General features: G+C 38.4%; 1 protein-coding gene across 1 annotated transcript; it reads right to left on the bottom strand.

The window, feature by feature from the left end:
• Nucleotides 1-8,240: 8,240 nt before the first annotated feature.
• Nucleotides 8,241-18,827, bottom strand: rtbdn (retbindin). Its single transcript, XM_029436851.1, is given in 7 exon segments — nucleotides 8,241-9,561; nucleotides 9,564-9,606; nucleotides 15,045-15,141; nucleotides 15,624-15,752; nucleotides 17,028-17,127; nucleotides 17,257-17,436; nucleotides 18,545-18,827. Coding segments are annotated over 6 exon segments (831 nt in total). The 5' UTR covers nucleotides 17,417-17,436; nucleotides 18,545-18,827; the 3' UTR covers nucleotides 8,241-9,259.
• Nucleotides 18,828-19,070: the final 243 nt, after the last annotated feature.

Below are 19,070 nucleotides of genomic sequence, written 5' to 3'. Positions count from 1 at the left end.
ATACAACCTCAGTAACGTGATCATTTGAAAACCTTTTTAATCATAAATCCCCTGTGGTAATGTAGTTATTACACGCCTACATTAATGAATTAAAGCTATAATCACATTCTAAAATCCGTTGGGAGCAACCTGTCGGTGCCACTCACGCGTCAAAGTCGTGAACTACATATTTGAGGTGTCAGTATAATTGGAAGATAGCACTCGAGAGGAAGTGACAGTGGCTTCAGAAATGTCGGGGGCGTCTCGCGATGCCACGCCGCTTGGCAGAGCAGCAGTAGGCGAGAGTGGGCGTCCGGAGCATCTGTGTGTTTGTATATGGATGCACGGAGATGTGCGCGCTGCCAAGGACAACATTCTTCTGGGGGCGCATCAGAGGCCAAATATGTGCGGCACCAGGGGCTCAAACGATTCGGATATATGGGGGAAAGTCCCGCGTTAAGTAGATGTGAATGAGTCATTAGGGCTCACTAAATGTTTAATGGGGCCCTGATGCACAAAGCAATGATAATATGAGGCGAGGAGGTGATGGAGGCTAATTGTGCACTATACTTACTTGAGGGAGCATTTGGAGCTTAAACAGGAAAATATGTGAAGCCAAAAAAGTGTGTTAAAGCCATCAGTGCCTGTGGTGGAATGTAACTAAGTACATTTACTCAAGTACTGTACTTAAGTATTTTGAGTCACTTTACTTGAGTATTTCCATTTTATGCTACTTTATACTTCTACTCTTCTACATTTCAGAGGTAAATATTGTACGTTTTACTCCACTACATTTATCTGACAGCTTAAGTTACTTTGCAGATTCTGATTACAACAGTAATACTAAATATAAACAACTAATACATTATAGGCTAATGTGTTATTATAGACCAACCTCGGTGGTGGACGAACTACTCAGATCTTTTACTTCAGTAAAAGTTGTCGTACCACAGTGTATGAATACTCTGTTACGAGTAAAAGTATTGCATTCAAAACCTTTCTTAAGTAAAAGTACAGATGTATCAGCATCAAAATATAATCAAAGTACTAATTTTGCACAATGGCCTTTCCAAAATAATACATGTTATATTATTGATTTATAATTATTGATAATTAATCTGAATTCCTTCATGTTTAAAGGGTTAAACAATGTGTTAAATATACTGTATGTATTGCCTTGTAGATTGTCAAGTTCACCAAGAGATCAATAAAGTTTATCTTAACCGCTAATAATACATGACAAATTATTAGTTTTATTAATATGAATCTTCAAAGTTTCACAAAGTTAACAAATAAATGTAGAGCAGTAAAAAATGACAAAAGTGCCTGAAATGTAGTGAAGAAGATGTATTAAGTATCAGGAAACGGAAATACTCAAGTAAAGTACCTCACAATTGTACACAAGTACAGTACTTGAGTAAATATACTTAGTTACTGTCCAATACAGATTAAGCTACTGCCCTATATATAAAGTAATTACACTGAGCTCACCTTTACCTTCACCTTTAAGTAATGAACACATTCCACTAATATATTATAGTTTATTCTAAAATGGGCCATTCTGTTTAATGCTAATACTTTGTACTTTTACTTTAGTAATATTTACTTCAGAACTTTGACTTATAACAGAGTATTTCTACACTGTGAGGTGAAAGATACGAGTACCCTTTCCACCTCTGATCAATGTTTCTGTGACCTTTGGCCGAGAGGAAAACTGAGGGGGATTTCTGTCCTGTTAAAGCAGTGACTACAAGTAAGCCTGCCTGGACTCTCTCTCTCTCTCTCTCTCTCTCTCTCTCTCTCTCTGTCTCTCTCTGTCTCTCAGTACTCATGAACCACTTCAAAAGAGTGAAGGAGTAAAGGCTGTGGTTTTGAGCGCACTCTCGCCTCAAGTTGTTTTGGAGAGGAAGGTTTTAACCTCTTTTCATCTGACACATATCTAAATAGTCTAATTTCCATCAAAAACAACTCCCCTATTTTTTGCCATTTGGACGTGGAAACACACCCACACACACAAGTTCTCCTTTTCTGTGACTTTTGTTTTATCAAGAAACAAAGATTTCATGGGATGTATATTTCTTTTTTATATTTCAGGGCCTGTTTTTATCTTATTCAACAGTTTCAAATATTTACGATAAGAATCAACAGCATTACAGGCTGTGGCCTTGAAAAAGCAGAATAAATGAAATTTTATATTATGTTATAAATTATATAGTATATTATATAATAATATTATTTATTATATTTTATATATTTTTTAAAGTCACCTTTTCCGTGAATTTTTAAGAATCAACAGCATTACTAATAATAAGAATGATAATAATAATAATAATAATAATAATAATTATAATAATAATAATAATAATAATATATAATAATAATTATTATTATTATTATTATTATTATTATTAAAGCCTATATAGTTTATTATGTTATAAATTCTATTATTATCTTATTATTTAATTTTAATTGTATTATTATTTTAAAATAAGTTTTCCTTTTTATTAAGAAATCTGTATTTCAGCCGGGATTTCTATAATAATAATAATTATAATAATAATAATATATTATTATTATTATTATCATTATTATTATTATTATTATTATTATTATTATTATTATTAGTAGTAGTAGTAGTAGTAGTAGTAGTAGTAGTAGTAGTAGTATTAATGCCTATATAGTTTATTATGTTATATATTATATTATAATATTATTATTTGTTTTGAATTGTATTCATAGTTTTATTTTCTATAAAATATTCATGGTTATGTATGAAGTGTCATTTACAGCTTCTATTCAAAGGAATACTTTTAAATACCACTGTAGTGTTCAAGTCTCCATTTACGCATACAGCAGGCCTACATATTCTAATGCGCACACACTCCAAAAACAAGCCAATTGAAGCCATACTGGCTCTCCACACGCCTCGGCCCACAACCCACACTGAGTGTCTGTGGGAACATCTGTGATGCGAACGGTGACGTATGAAGAGCTCTGGGTGGGTTTGATTTTCCTCTCCACGAGCCCCCTTCCCCTCCTACAGACAAACAGACAGACAGACAGACAGACAGACAGACAGACACACACACACACACACACACACACGCACACACACAGACACACACACACACACAGACACACACACACACACACACACACACACACACACACACACACACACACACACACACACACACACACACACACACACACACACACTCAAATCCTCTCCCTCTCTTTCCTGTTTTCTGTTATCTTCTCAAGAACCATGAATATTCCTCCCACCTTACCGCTGCCTTTCTTACAGAAGAAGTTGGATCACAAGTTCTCTTTCCCTTTCTTCCCTTTCTTCCCTCGTCCTAACCCCTCCTCCCACTTCCCCTACTATTGTAAAGCGGCTTTGAGGTCTTGAAAAGCGCTATATAAATTCAATTTATTATTATTATTACAAGTTGCATCACTAGTTTTCGAGGGCTTTTGCTTTACAAAGAGGATACCTTTTTCATGAGAGCTGACAAAAGTTTGCTGCAATCATAAAAAAAACATTGAAACCATATACATTTGAGATTATTCACAGTCTGTTGTGCTTTTAAAAGCTACATGATATCTATGTTTTTTCACGTTGATCATGTACAAAACAATATTTAGTCAATTTTTCAGGTATTTACAGTGGTGGAAAAAGTACTCAGATCTTTTACTTCAGTATAAGTTGTAATACTACAATGTATAAATACAAAGTCCTGCATTTAAAATCTTATTTAAATAAAAATATAAAAGTATTACCATCAAAATGGACTTAAAATACAAAAAGTAAGAGTACTCATTTTGCTGCCCATTTCAGAATCATATGTTTAAATGTATTATGTATACTGCCGGGTAGCTTGTGAATTTCGCCAAGTGATCAATAAAGTTTGATCTTAACCTATAATGATCCATGATAAATGATTTGTTGATTATATTTAGTATTATTAATCCGAATCTTTAAAGAAATTAAAGTAATCAGATAAATGTATTATAGTAAAAAGTACAACACGTATATAGTAGCAAGAAATGGAAATACTCAAGTAAAGTACACTTACCTCAAAATTGTACAAAAGGTACAGTACTTGAGTAAATGTACTTGGTTACTGTCTAACACTGTAATTTTCAGATGATAATGGGGTTTCTTATACATTAAACTTGAAAAATAAGTATGAATCATTAATCATCTTCCCGATGAATATCAACACATCGTCATTGTCATGCACCCAGTATTCCCATCACAATGCTGAGAAGTATCAGGGTCATGTATTTGGCTGTGAGGTAAGAGAAAGCTGTCACATATGCTGAACATTGTGACTGAATATACAGGAAATTGGCATGTAGACAGCATGTGTTGAGATATGATGACACTGTAGTATATGTTGCATTAACACTATAGTTGTGTTAGCAGTGGTCAGGTCTGGATTCACACACACTGTGCAGCACAAAGCAGTCAGTGAATCACACTGTTATTACATTACATTAATATAATGTAATGTAATAACAGTGTGGTTTGAAAGGCTTTGATACGCGCACATCGCCATCTAGTGGAATAACACCGGAACAGCAGCTACAGATCATTAGCACCAAAAATAGCTGTCCTACTGGTGGAATGTAACTAAGTACATTTACTCAAGTACTGTACTTAAATACAAATTCAAGGTAGCGTAACTAGCGTAAGCACAGTGTAGGATCACTGCACTGGCCAAAAAATATCTCAATTTGAGTGAGAGGGAATAGTCTGTCAAGGCAGTGTACTTGTACTTCACTTGAGCATTTCCATTTTATTTAGCTTTCTACTTCTTCTCCACTACATCTCAGAGGTAAATGTTTTGCTTTTTACTGCACTACTGTTGTCTGACAGCTTTAGTTGCGTTACAGATTCCAGTTTAAGTTTTAAAATGACCACAATCTTCAACATCTACAGCAGTAAAATGCAACATACACATTTATGTAGCAGTAATATTAATCCAAAACAATGGATATGCCATGATCACAAACTCTCACACACACACACACACACACACACACACGCACGCACACGCACACGCACACACACACACACACACACACACACACACACACACACACACACACACACACACACACACACACACAGGTTCCTGAATGAACAACGCAGTTAAGTTTGTCTGATGTAGGTGCATAATTGCACGGGATGATTGACAGGATGATTAAAGTCATATTACTAGAATATTAAACATTACTCTTATGAGAATGAGTCAAAATATATTATAAAATATTATGGCATTAACCTGTTAAGGTTAAATGTGCTTCTTTTCAAATTCACGTTATTCAAATGCAAATCAAGTTGTACTGATACTGGTATATAATATGAAAACTAAAACAATTTGTTTTTAATTTCCCCCTCTGACAGTGGAGGATAATCTTTATACGGTCCCTAAAGTTACTGATTTTTATTTTCCGTATTGTATTGTATTTCTAGTATTTTATGAACTGTATTATCCATGAAGATGTTTCCTCTTTGATGTGAGGATAATCCACAGATACAGGACGTAAATGAACAGACACACAGAGGCTACATTAGTCACTGCTTAGATGTTCAATTTGTGTGTCTGAGAATAAGTGAGAAAGAGAATAGACAGAGAGAGTTTGAAGAGTTTGAAGGTCAGATTTTGGCCTTGCAGTAACACATTTCAATGATAAATGAATCTATGTTACAATTAGTTTCAGACCTTGGTCTTTGTAAAAAGTCTGGAATGACGTTAAAACAAATTAAAAAGAACCTTGTCTCCTCTGTGTTACAATTTGTCTTATCACTGGAGTGCTCACATAGACGCAGTCATCAGTTAAAATGTGTGCGCGTGAGCAGAACGACACTCATTTGTGACCCTCTGTGCCGCTCTGCTGTGATGATGACTTTAGCTGAGGACACGATATTAGCTAACATCATCAAGGCCCAGTTAACAACAGAAATGACTGCAGTGGGCAAACACACACACACACACACACACACACACACACACGCACACACACTCGCACACACACTCACACACACACACACACACACACACACACACACACACACACACACACACACACACACACACACACACTGGGCCTCATTGTCTGTCCTTTTTAACAGAAAAATGTCAAGTGGTGTGTGGCATTATCAACATGACGCACAGTGTGTGCTCACTGCAATTTCACCTGCAGAGGGCACACACTGTTCAACTGAGAAACACATTACCAAGATGATTCATGTGTCAAATCTACACATTAGTCACTTTTACTGAGATTATTTTATAAAGACTATATATTGTTGGATAGGGTTAATTTAAACAGTATTACTGGGTTCAGATTGATGAGGAGGGTCTAATTGCTGGATTCAGAGGACTTGCTGTCAGTTAATTTGCTGTAAAGCTGAATCTCTGGAAGATGTAAATCTATCCAAGCCCAAAAGGCATTTATTTCAAATGTAGCCTTTGACATGTAGTCAGACTTTGACAGTATTAACATAAATTGTCCTGATACTTTAATTTAAATATAAAACCATTTGAATTCCTCCCTTAAAGCAACGGTCAAGAAAGGAATAGACTGAGTGACAGCTGTCTGGGCGGGAGGGTGAACACACTTGTCATGCTGTATCAGTAGTTTGGTGTTGACAGTGGAGGACATGGACACTGGCTTCTCCCATAATCAGAGGTGGAGGCCATGTTTTGAGACAGCAACACTGCAGTCAAATGTTTCTCAGTATGACAACATGAAGGGTTGATGTTTGATTTACTTAGTTCTCAAAAGAAGAATGTCAAAATACATTGTTGGTAGGTAAACATTACTTTTGGATATAGTTGGCAACAAAAGAGATAAACTGCAGTGTTACCACCAGTGGTGTAGCAAGTAGGGAACACAGAATAAGCCGGGAATCTGTGGTCTTTTGTTTCTATTTAAAGAGGTTTAAGGTTTCTGATGCATGGTGTAGGAAAACTCTGTACTAGCTCCCCTCAGTAGGGGTTTTAGCATTTGAAGAAAGGATTAATGAATAATGCTGTTCCTTTGCAAAATCCACCCTCTCTTCCTTAACGAAACCATAAAATGTTTCCTTACATTTCACCACTGATTCAAAACCAGACAATGGCGGTTCTAATCAGGGGGGGTTTCCTGTGGTTTCAAGAAGGTAGCCTATATGGAAAACTCTACTAATTAATTCAAGTAAACTAGAAACTAGAAACTGTGACTTGATTAACATATCAAAAATAAATATTCACATGTTGTGTTGGAGAAAAATAAATAGCCCATTACAAATTGATGTTATGTTGATCCTTAATGAATAACAGTAAGCACATCAATCTGAGTCAGTTGTCACCACATGGTGCGTAGCCTACGAACATATAGCCTACAGTCTATGGTAAAGATTTGTTGGCAAGCAAGTAGATGAAATAGTTAGCTAGAAGAATGAAAAAATGTTGAAATATGTAGTTTAAAATAATAGGTAACAGTTGAAATAGTTAGCTACAAGCAAAGGATAAATGGTTGAATTAGCTAGCTAAAAGTAGTGAATAAACAGTTAGCATAGTTAGCTAAAAGTAGTGAATAAACAGTTAGCATAGTTAGCTAAAAGTAGTGAATAAACAGTTAGCATAGTTAGCTAAAAGTAGTGAATAAACAGTTAGCATAGTTAGCTAAAAGTAGTGAATAAACAGTTAGCATAGTTAGCTAAAAGTAGTGAATAAACAGTTAGCATAGTTAGCTAAAAGTAGTGAATAAACAGTTAGCATAGTTAGCTAAAAGTAATGGCTAGGCCTAAATGTTTAAAAAGTCCTGCTTCTGCCACTCCAAGTTGTACGATGTAAATTTGAACAAACCAACCTAAACATTGACAATTTAATTCCATGGAAAAACTGTTGTAACCATAGCCACCAGTTAGTCCACCATAGTCCAGTTCATAATCCTTTTAAATGAACACATTGGTTTTTCATTTCACCAACACTGGTGGTGTTGACGAAGGAGTAGCCTGCCCGAGAGGTCATCTGAACGGGCTGTTAGAATAGATCAGAAATAAAAGTTCGGGAACCACTGTATTACAGTAGCCTATTCTCTATGTCTACCTGACATACAGTAGGCCTATAGCTACACAGGATATACAAATAGAAACCCAAGAATAAATCTAGTACAAAGCATCATCTTTCATTGTTTTTGGGTCTTAAAGATAAAAGGGCTTGACTGCAAAGTGCAGCCAATAGAACTATGACAGACTCAGGTTGGCATTTAGAAATATTGTCTTTATTGAGAACGTAAAGCAAAGAAACACCCATCTCAGCAAGCTTACCAGAAATTGGACGAATCAGTCTCCCTTTTATTTTACAAAACATTTACATCTAACAGTGCCCGCTCTAGAAAATACATAACGTAATTATAAAAGAAACATCCACAGTACATTGGTGATATACGTCAGAACAACCTATCCTGCCTCTGCTGCCTCTGTGGATTTAATCTGGTAGGCAGATTTGTTTCTGAATATTAAACCTTCCCTTAGGTATTAAGCATAACTCTCCGTTGTCATTATCATACCAGATCCCATTACGTTCGGGCCAGTAATCTGTTAGAAAGCTACATTCATTATTATCATTACTCTGCGTGACCTTTTCCACTATATCATATATGACATGTAGACTGTACAATACAGCATCACAACAGTAAGATCTGCATTTAATATTTGACTAAAGCACAGATTAAAGTCACCTAGATGATTGAAAAGAGAAGCAGGGTAGTGAAGTAGGCTACTTATGTATCATGTTAACAAAACTGTAATTTGATTCATGCACAAGCGCTAGTACTGTAGAGCTTCCCATGTGCATCATATCATAATGTCAGTGATGTGTTTTACTGAACCATACGAAGCAGATAAAATACTTGACTTTTGAAAAATAAAAATCCTCACCTTGATAGCTGGTGATAAAACATTTGTGCAGCCATTATAGGATATTATCAATACATTTGTTATTAAAGTCAGAGCCCTTGCAGAATTAAAAATGTTTTTACCTTTAAATCTATTTTTCTTTTTTGAAATCATGGCTGTTTAGGTTGTTACAAGCTTGTCAGTCTATCCTATACCATATATTATTTAATACCATTGATTATATGTAGAATGTGACGATAATGATAATGACAGTTTGGGTCTGAAGGTTAGTTAGAGGAGCACGGTTACAACTCCATTTCAAGAAATAGATTAGGATCTAGACAACAATCTCTAAATATATTTTCCTCATATCACTCCTCTCTACAAGCCGCTCCCACTCCCCTCAACGTCGTCCACCACCAACGAGCGTTTACGCAGCACAGAGTTCCCCTTCCTGCCGCTCCTGGCCTGCGGGGGCAGCTTGGTCTGGCACGGGGCCCGGTACTGAGGCAGGCCAGCCTTGGTGGTATCTAGCTCCTCTGGGTCATCCTGCTGGGCCCTGAGGGCGGCGATCACATCCTTGTCTGAGGGACTGAGGGTCAGGCAGCCGCAGGGACGACCGCCGGCACCCTCCGCTCCAACCTCTCCCATGTCCTCTGGCTCATCCTCCACTGTCATAAAGCATCTCCCCACAGGCTCTCGCAGAGATCCCTGCCGTGCTGGTACATCTACGTGCACACACACACACACACACACACACACACACACACACACACACACACACACACACACACACACACACAGACACACACAAAATATTTATAAAGTGAAGACAAAGACAAAGGGCTGTTCATTGTGGGTAACTACCAGTGTTGAAAGAAGTACTCAGATGCTTTACTTACAAATGGACTAAAAGTACACAAGTATTACCACCAAAATGTGTTTAAAGTATCAAAAGTAACACAGTCCCAAAGAAGATATCTTTTTTTAAGAGGAGAAGCACCAGGTGAATAGGGTAAAGTTATCGATCACCATGCAACTTCACAGGTTGGTTACTTACATTGAGACCATTCTTTTTGATATAACAAGTGTCCTGAAATGTTATGTTTGATATGCAAAATATGCATTATCTTATCTTATCATATGTGCTAATTTTGCATATATTTCCAGAACAGAAATAGAAGTAAACACCTAAATGCGTATCTTGGATTTGTTTTCCATTGGTCTGAAAGAAGACATGTTTTGAAAGCAAAATATCCCAAACTCTCAGAAATGACCCGTGACTGTTTCTCATCTTAATCTTATATGCACAAGATAAAAGATGAAAAAACAATATTCCTGTTCGATTTGTTACGGGACAGGTTACAACTCTGTCATCCTTGTTAGTGCACGGTGACCTCACGGCAAAATCAAATTTGTAAAAAGTAATTTTTTTCCACACTGACATTTTGGACTAAATGCACACTATCGGCATGGATTTTATTTTTGCAACAGTGATCAAATATGGCCTTTCTTAGCTTGTGAACATCCATTGGAATAATTGATTTGGGTCTTTCAGAACAACGTCAGCCTTGAAAACAAACACCCTCTGCCAGGTGTTAGAGGGGCCTGCAGGCACCTGGCAGCTGCTTTTGTCTGCCTCTCTCTAGCTCGCCTTACCTCGTCTCCGCCGGCCTTGAGAGCAAATAATAACACATAAGGACCTTGAAAAGTGCATACTGGTATCAGAAAGACATCTCTGCGTCGTCTTTATGGTAGAACGACAATTCTGTCAAGCCTCGCAGAGCAGTCAGATCTAAACTCATCGAGAAAAAAAAGATCCCTTTCAGCACCTTTTGTGCTGCTTCATGACAGCGCTCAGTCTTTATGAAGTTATACTTTTTGGACAAACTTCAATTACTGCTGACATGAGTTTTATGGTTTCTGGAGCATGAAAAATTCTCCTCTCTAATAAGACACAGACGCGGATTAAAAGGGATATTGCATAACGCTGCAAAAAACAACTCACAATTCAGCATTTCAACTTTTTAACTGTAAATGGTGTATAGGACTACATACTTAGAAATAGTTGAAGAAGCTAATCAGTGACACACACAGCGTGTTTCTTTGTGTTTACGCTCCAATTCTCTCTTTAGTGACGGCCTCATAACCAGTCATTAAGACATGCTGCCAAGTCACCGTCTCTGTCTCCTGCTGTAGCTCATTGTGTCCCCTAACTTCCATTATATCTTTATTTTCTTGCCTATTGCTGCACTAGCTGTTTGTATATCTCTTTTCTTCCCCGTTTCTCTGTAGCACACCCCCACCCCAACGTCTGTTTCCTTTCATCCTCCTGTCTGTTGGGGGATTAGGACTAAGTCACACCGGCTGCTCAGAGAAGAAAAAGCTGTAATATATTTACCGTGTTCGAAGGACAAAGAGGATGAAGGCTATTTCTCTCCACTACATATACTCTCTGTCTGATGCTTAAGTCTTATTGCAGTGACCTCATAATACACACGGGGCTACACACACACACACACACACACACACACACACACACACCACACACACACACACACACACACACCACACACACACACACCCACACACACACACACCCACACACACACACACACACACACACACACACACACGCACACACACACACGCACACACACGCACACACACACACACACACACACACGCACTCACACACCCACACCCACACACACACACACACACACACACACACACACACACACACACACACATTTCCGTCCTTCCCCAGGCAGACACGGTTTGCTGTCAAAGCTAATTCCATACAAGCACAAGTGGCTTTAGATGACATGGTGTGATCAAATAAGTGAGATGCTGAAATTTCCTGGGGCTCTATCTTGTCCTTCCCATTCTTATCTTATTCAATTGTACCCATCTGGGTCCGAAATCTACGACATTACACCTGGTGTGAAAAGGAAACAGAAAAGGGAGATCACACTGACATTTTTCTCAAAGCAGTCGTCTACTGCAATGTGTCTTTTGGCCGGGGGTCAATTTCATTATGTAATTGGATAGAAATGATCCAGATTGAAGATCACATTTCTACAGTAATGGCATACTGAATGGGGCTGCTACTAATAATTATTTTCATTATCAATTAATCTGCCCATTATTTTGTAGATTTACCTGATTAATCTTTTGGTCTCTAAAATGTCAGAAAATAGTAAAAATGTCCATCCCAGTTTCAGTCCAAGGGGATGCCTTTAAATGTCTTGTTTTGTCAAAACCCAAAGATGTTGACATTAATGTGATATAAAACTGAGAAAAGTAGGAATTTTCTATATTTGAGAGGCCGAAATTTTCTGTCATTTTTGCATGAAAAAGTAAATAATTCATGGTGTGGTGTAAGATGGCTATACTGTTTAACATCATACTGTGAAAAACAGCTACTGTGAAAGGACATTTGGGCTAAGCCTGTTGGTCACCTTTACACACACTGTAATTATTTATTATATACCTGGTCATTTAAAATGCTCTTACAATGTAATTTATTTCTAGGCCCCCCCTAAACGCCTATTTGTGATCCCCTTATTCCAGACTTGTAAAAATAATGTTCCCATACAACAGAACTGCATTGTCAAATACGCTTCGTGTGGAACATATTTTCTCCTGGATTACGTTTGTTTTGACGTTTCACGAATACGGTCTAATCAAAGTCCACGTAAGAAGGAGGTCGGGGTGGATGGGTGGGTCAAACAAAAACGGGACCGCTGTGAGACGAAAATCGACGTCGACTTATTTTAGCATAACTTGCATCAAGTACGTAATGTACTTTACTTGCGTACGTCATTTATGTCACAGACATACTTTAAAAAAAAAACCCAAACAATGATCTTTTGCTAAACCTAACCAAGTAGTTTTGTTTCAATTCACAAAGTTAACCACGTATTTAAAACTACGATTATTATCCGGGAGAAAATAAGTTTCCATCAAAAAGTAATTGAGAACAGTTTTGTTGTATGAGAGTAGTTTTTAAGAGAACGGGTTGTTTGTTCAATGCACTTCTTCCTTTGTAACTACAGAGAAATATCCAGTAAGTATTTCACCGGTACCCCGTATGTACACAATATTTACACTGTAATTTGCAGGTCATTTGTATTAACCCCATATGATCATTTTCGCCTCCCTCAGACCATTAATTCACTTCATCTGACCCACAGAAGCCGCTCTAGATGTGTTTCGTGCCAGCGTCAGGCACAGACATGGCCACTCTTTGTAGATGTCACCTCTTTCTCACAAGATCCAGAACACAAACAGTGTCTAATGCTGCGATAAATCAGACCTTGGCTTGCAAATAATGTAACCAATGAGCACAAAGAGAGTGAGACGCAGAGTGCCAGAGGGATTTCTGCATGCAGTGAATGTGTGTGTGCGTTTGTGCGCCTTAACATGCATTCGCTTGTTTCTATGCAAATTGACACCTAAGGCAGTCAGCATTTACAAATCCTCACTGTGTCTGTGAATATTTATTCCACAACACACAGACACACACACACACACACACACACACACACACACACACACACACACACACACACACACACACACACACACACACACACACACACACACACCCACACCTAGATTATGTCCCTATCAATCGGGTGAACTTTTTAAGAGCTGGAAGAAACACCGCCAAGGGTTTTGAAAAGGTTTAATATAGGATTTTCTCAACTCGTAGTGACTCTGTGGATTATATCATTTGAATGTAAAGCTTCACTAAATTCAGAGCTGTGAGAGGCTTTCACGACAGAGATAGGTACGTCTGTGCATGTTTGCAGTTTTGCTTTCCCGTGCAGCACGTCTCAGCCCTGACGTGGACTAAAGTGCTGTGAGCTCGGACCACAATGAGGCCCACTGTGAAATCTCGCATCTCTGCCGACTGAAGAGAAAACAAAATGAAGCTTAACTGCTGTGACCTCCAAAAAATGTTGCGAGAGGCAGGAACTTGTTTGCAGTCTCTCTATAAGGGCTGCTTTTTTGTCGAATGCGGTGACTCATTTATTTGAATTTAGGAGCTTTAAAAACACCGTTTTGAGAGCTACTTAGCTTTATTGTAGCCTATTTAGTGGCTCCCTACGTAAAAGGGGCCAATACAAGCACAAAATACAAAATACAAAATACAAAACACCGAAACACACACATACTCAGACATCCTCTGTTTGTATTTTCTCTCTTACTACAAATATCTAATTTCCAGTAATCATCTAATATCCAGTGAGTCTTAACAGGTCTGATGTGGGGGGGTGTGTCTCTGTCGTTGTGTGTGTGAGAGAGAAACACAAAGAGAGACACAAAGAGGGAGATAGAAAAAAAGATGGAAAAGGGACACAGACATACCGTAGATAGATAGATAGATAGATGGACGGACAGGACAGACAGACAGACAGACAGATGGATGGATGGACAGACAGACAGACAGACAGACAGACAGATAGATAGATAGATAGATAGATAGAGAGAGAGAGAGAGAGAGAGAGAGAGAGAGAGAGTGTCATGGCATGTGGTGTGTGACAGTTAGTTTGCCCCAGCAGCACACCATCCCCTTGGCCCCTCTGTCTCTTTTTAAATCACCCAGCCAGCCTCTGCCCACTGAACCGGACCGGACCGTTTCATGCTTCAGCCCACAGCGCCGTCCTGCGCCGTTAACCCTTTGCTTACTGCACACTCACTTGACTGTACTGTGACACAGTATCGGACTGAATCACACGGCTCCAATGACCTTAACGCTTAGCAGGTTTTATACTGACTAAGTTTACCATCTATGATACAACTGGGGTATGATCAAGGCTTTAGTTGATCTTATTTCAACATGTTAACATTGGCTAATTAGTACCATAGACTGGATAAAAGAAGTGCATGTAGCCTTAAACTTGCATTATTTCTAATGGCCAGCAGGGTGTGACTCCACTGGTTACAAAAATAAGTCCAATTGTATAGAAGTCTATGATAAAATGACCCTAATTCTTACTTGATTTATTACCTCAGTAAACATGTTCTCCTTCTTTTATACAGTCTATGGTTAGCACATAACACAAAGTTTAACTGAGGCTGATGGGAATGAAAATATCTGATTTCTACTTATGTCAAAAAACAAACAAACAAAAACCCACAGATCATTGCCTACCTGCTGATACGAAACACAAGTTCCAGAGCAGTTCTGTCCCCTGGGGTCTTTGGCCCAGTTACGAGCACACGTCATGTCCATCCTGCAGGCATCAAACCTGAAGAAAAGGTACATCAATTCTCAAAACATAATATCTGAAATATTTAACTGCAACGGTTTCATTGAACATTTTTTCCTAAAATTCATGTTGTATACCAAAGAACTGAGGTGCACCATCTTTTTTTTAAAAGAAATAGTTCAAGATTTAGGTAAATAAACATATTCACGTACTTGCTTTTTTAATAGCAACAACCACTGCTAGTGTTTTTGACAAAGCAACCATAATGTAAAGCTGTTTATCATTTTGCTCAGAATCCCCTGGCTGTTTTTTATGCTCTACTTTATAAGAGAGGACTAATATATGTAACCTTGGCCTTCCCTGTGCCATTATGCTGTTTATTGGATGCTCTGTCTTAGCATGGATGGCACAGTACGCTGTTACACTGGCTGGTAATCTCTCTCTTGACAGCCATATAGGTGAAGAGGGACATATACTGATCTTGATTTAGATGTGATTGGCAATGTGTTTGGCAGCCTCACCAATCACGGCAGAAGCTGTGGCAGAGCGGCACAGCCTGGATGTATGAGCGGCGGTGGGGGTGAGGCCAGCGCGCGGCATCAGGGGAGCAGCGGTAAAAACATGACACACGCTTCAGGAAGCCTTCACACCTGAGGAGAGAGAGGGGACCAGTTAGAACTAACATGTATTTAAACCTTTATTGACCTTGGGAGCGCTGCCTCAGCATAGTTTGTCACAAGGCAGGGAGGGAAGACATGACATAGTAGTTGATTTTATCAACTACTTATGCTACTTTATGCTGTTTAATATACCTAATCTCTTGTGTGAGTGTCTGTCCAAATGTCCTAAATGAAACCACTATCCACTGGCATGTTGCAGTGTTTGCACATAATATTCTTTGAGATAATGAAGTAATACATTTGTAATTAAAAAAAAATCAGAAATTATCTGAGAAAATTATAAGAAAAGAAAAGAAAATTGTCTTACACTGAAGCTACTCAAACCTGCAAAAACAGATTTTTTTTTGTCCTCTTGGGGGCAATGGAAACAAGCTGTAACTCTAAACATTGACATAAATAGCTGCCTACTTACACATCTAGCCAATAGAGAGCATCATAAGCCTTGTTCACTCTTCTTTTAGCTCTGTTTTTGGCTCCTGGGGGAAATATCTTGCACTTTAGCAGCTAAATGCTCCGCAGTGTTTACTAACGCGTTGTTACTCACTTTAAATAAGTTAAGATCATGTCCTTAGAGGACACACATGTCCCTTTCCTAAAACAGCTAGAAAAATACTTATATTAATATTATTTTCCACTTTCACTGATGTTTTAACAGCCCTAAACTACCAAATATTCATTGATTCAACAACATTGATTCTGATGCATTTTTATTTTTTGTGCAGCAAACTATGAAAATAATATGTATTTTCCCTATATGACAAACTTGAGAACATGGTTTGAAACCAGGCTCTATACTGAAAGCCTGATATAATATAATGAATGGTTTTATGCTGAAATGGCAGTGGGATGAAAAATATTGGTTTTAATGGGAATATTGTTGTCCTTAAGGGTCTGACTGTCTGTATTTTGGCTACACAGGTTATTATAGACTTATTATAGGAGGATGAAAAGTACAGTTGATTTTTAGAAACTCAACAGAAAAAGATGAGACTATAAAAGTGAAGTTGCTAGACATAAAACGAAAACAATGAGCTGAAAGACTGAAAGACTACAATGCTCCGTAGATCTTAAGGGAACTGCAGCGTCAGGTGATAATCCTCTGCGAGTTTGACACTATGAACAACGCCTTTCACAAACAAGTAGTCATGTGATGTATGTTAATGAATGTTAAATATTGATTACAGACATTTTAAGATGAAATTGAAAGAGTCCGGATCAGAGGGCTATCTACTGGGTGAGACTTACTCAGAGCTCAGAGGCCCACACTTGTCCCAGGGTGCATTCTTATTGTCAGCAGAGGGAACATGGGAGATATCCTGGATGTCTTCTTCTGTGCAGCAGCTATCTGTCAGCAGCAAAGACAGGAAAACATTTCAGCCAGCTGTCAGTCGGGGGATTTAGTTTGATATTTTCATCACAGGTTGTCTTTACATCATTAAACATGCAGTGTTTCAAGACAAACACAGTCACTCACTGTCAGCATACAGCCCACACTCCCTCAGTTGCGGCTCTGGGCCGGGCGTGGCCTTGTGCTTGCCGTCTTGAAGACACACCCCCTCTGAGTGGGCTCCACCAATCAGCGCGACCGACAAATACGCGCAAACCAATAGCAGAGGACGAGAGGTGACACCCATTTTTACAGCCACAAACAGGTCTGGAAAAAGAGTTCAGCACGTTGGACAGCAGCAGATAAGAAAAATAACATATTCTAACCTGAATCACCAGCGACACAATCTAGTGTAATAATGCATATAAATAACGTCCACAGAGGAAATCATTATTTGTGATACCTGTACATAAAATCAAACACGTTGGATATAAAATCCTTAATCACAGTTATTCTCACGCCTCCTATTTTCAATCATCAAGGTTTACAGTAAGTTACAGGCAGCGCAGGCTGTTGAGCTCCGTGTGAGCTCTGCATGTGGTGACCTAGTAGACCGGGTGAGCCTAATTAGGTGAGACTGGAGCACCGTGCTGAGATGGATGACATGCGTAGTTGTTTAATCTGACATGCGGCTGGCCGATGTGTAGCCTACATAAAAAGAGTTAAACAAATCTGTCGGACATGGCCGCATGGACGTAGACACGATGTATCCCTGATTTTACACAACAAAGACATATTTTACCGTTTAAAAAAAGACGAACAAACAGGCAGAAAATATGCAAAACTTTAGTTTACTATCATCTTCCTGTTTTAACCATATTTATTACTACTTTTAAACAATTAGAATGCATGTGTTTGTATTAGTTCTTCAACATTAGTCTGCAGATACAATTATGTGTTAAACACAGCAGCTGGCCTAACCCAGAACATTTAAAATAAAATAAAGCAACTTAATTCTTATCTCCAAAATACAGACATATCACTTGAACACGAGCTCTGTACAAAACATAAAAGTTATTATTTCTAACATTTTTAAGAGTTAAGAACATCTTTATATACAAATATAGGCATATATAAACATTTTTAAACAACTAGAAATTACGTAGTTGTTTAAACAAACCTTGGAAAAAAAAACAGAAAAATCTCCAATTTTCCTATGGAGTCTGGTGGTGGTCATTAGTGAATTTAAACGGAGCTCAAGGCACTTTATGGAATTTTTGTTTCATCTGTTGCAGCAAAGCATATTTTTAATGCAATGTCCTCCTATAAACCTGTAATGTTGTAAATAAAGATCCGTCTAAATCATATTCTAATATTATTCGGCCTGTCGGATAAGCGGTCTAAACTGTTTAGATCGTCATGTATTTATTTTTACCTGTCAGGAGAGTAAAGGATGCTTCGGATTAGTTTCTTCTGTTTGCTGGGTGTTTTCTCCGTGTCTCTCCGGTGTGTTGCTGTGGATCCAGCGCCTGTACACGGTGCTCGGTGCTCGGTCTCCTCCTCTCTCTCTGTGCTGGCTGTGATCTCTGCTTCGCTGGGGCCGCTGCTCGCCACTTTGTCACCGGTTTATATGAAGGACATTTCTGTCCCTTCCACCAAGCAACTCACCCCCTCCCTCTTCCCCATGCTGGGAAGTCCTCTCTCTCTCTCTCTCTCTCTCTCTCTCTCTCTCTCTCTCTCTCTCTCTCTCTCTCTCTCTCCCCCTCCCTCCCTCTCTTACACGCACACATTCACAGAAAATACTCCCTCCTTCTTAATCTCCCAATGAGATGTTTACTAAATCCTCTTTGTTGACAGCTTTCCTTCTATCAGTTAGTCCAAGCAATGTCTTACATGTAAAAAATTATTTACATTTTTTTATTTTATTGACTTCAAGGCAAAACCAACCATATAAGGGATGT

Source organism: Cottoperca gobio, chromosome 8 (genome assembly GCF_900634415.1).
Source record: "Cottoperca gobio chromosome 8, fCotGob3.1, whole genome shotgun sequence".
NCBI classification, from domain to species: domain Eukaryota; kingdom Metazoa; phylum Chordata; class Actinopteri; order Perciformes; family Bovichtidae; genus Cottoperca; species Cottoperca gobio.
The sequence above is the reverse complement of the archived record's forward strand: the minus strand, read 5'-3'. Positions and strand labels throughout refer to the sequence as shown.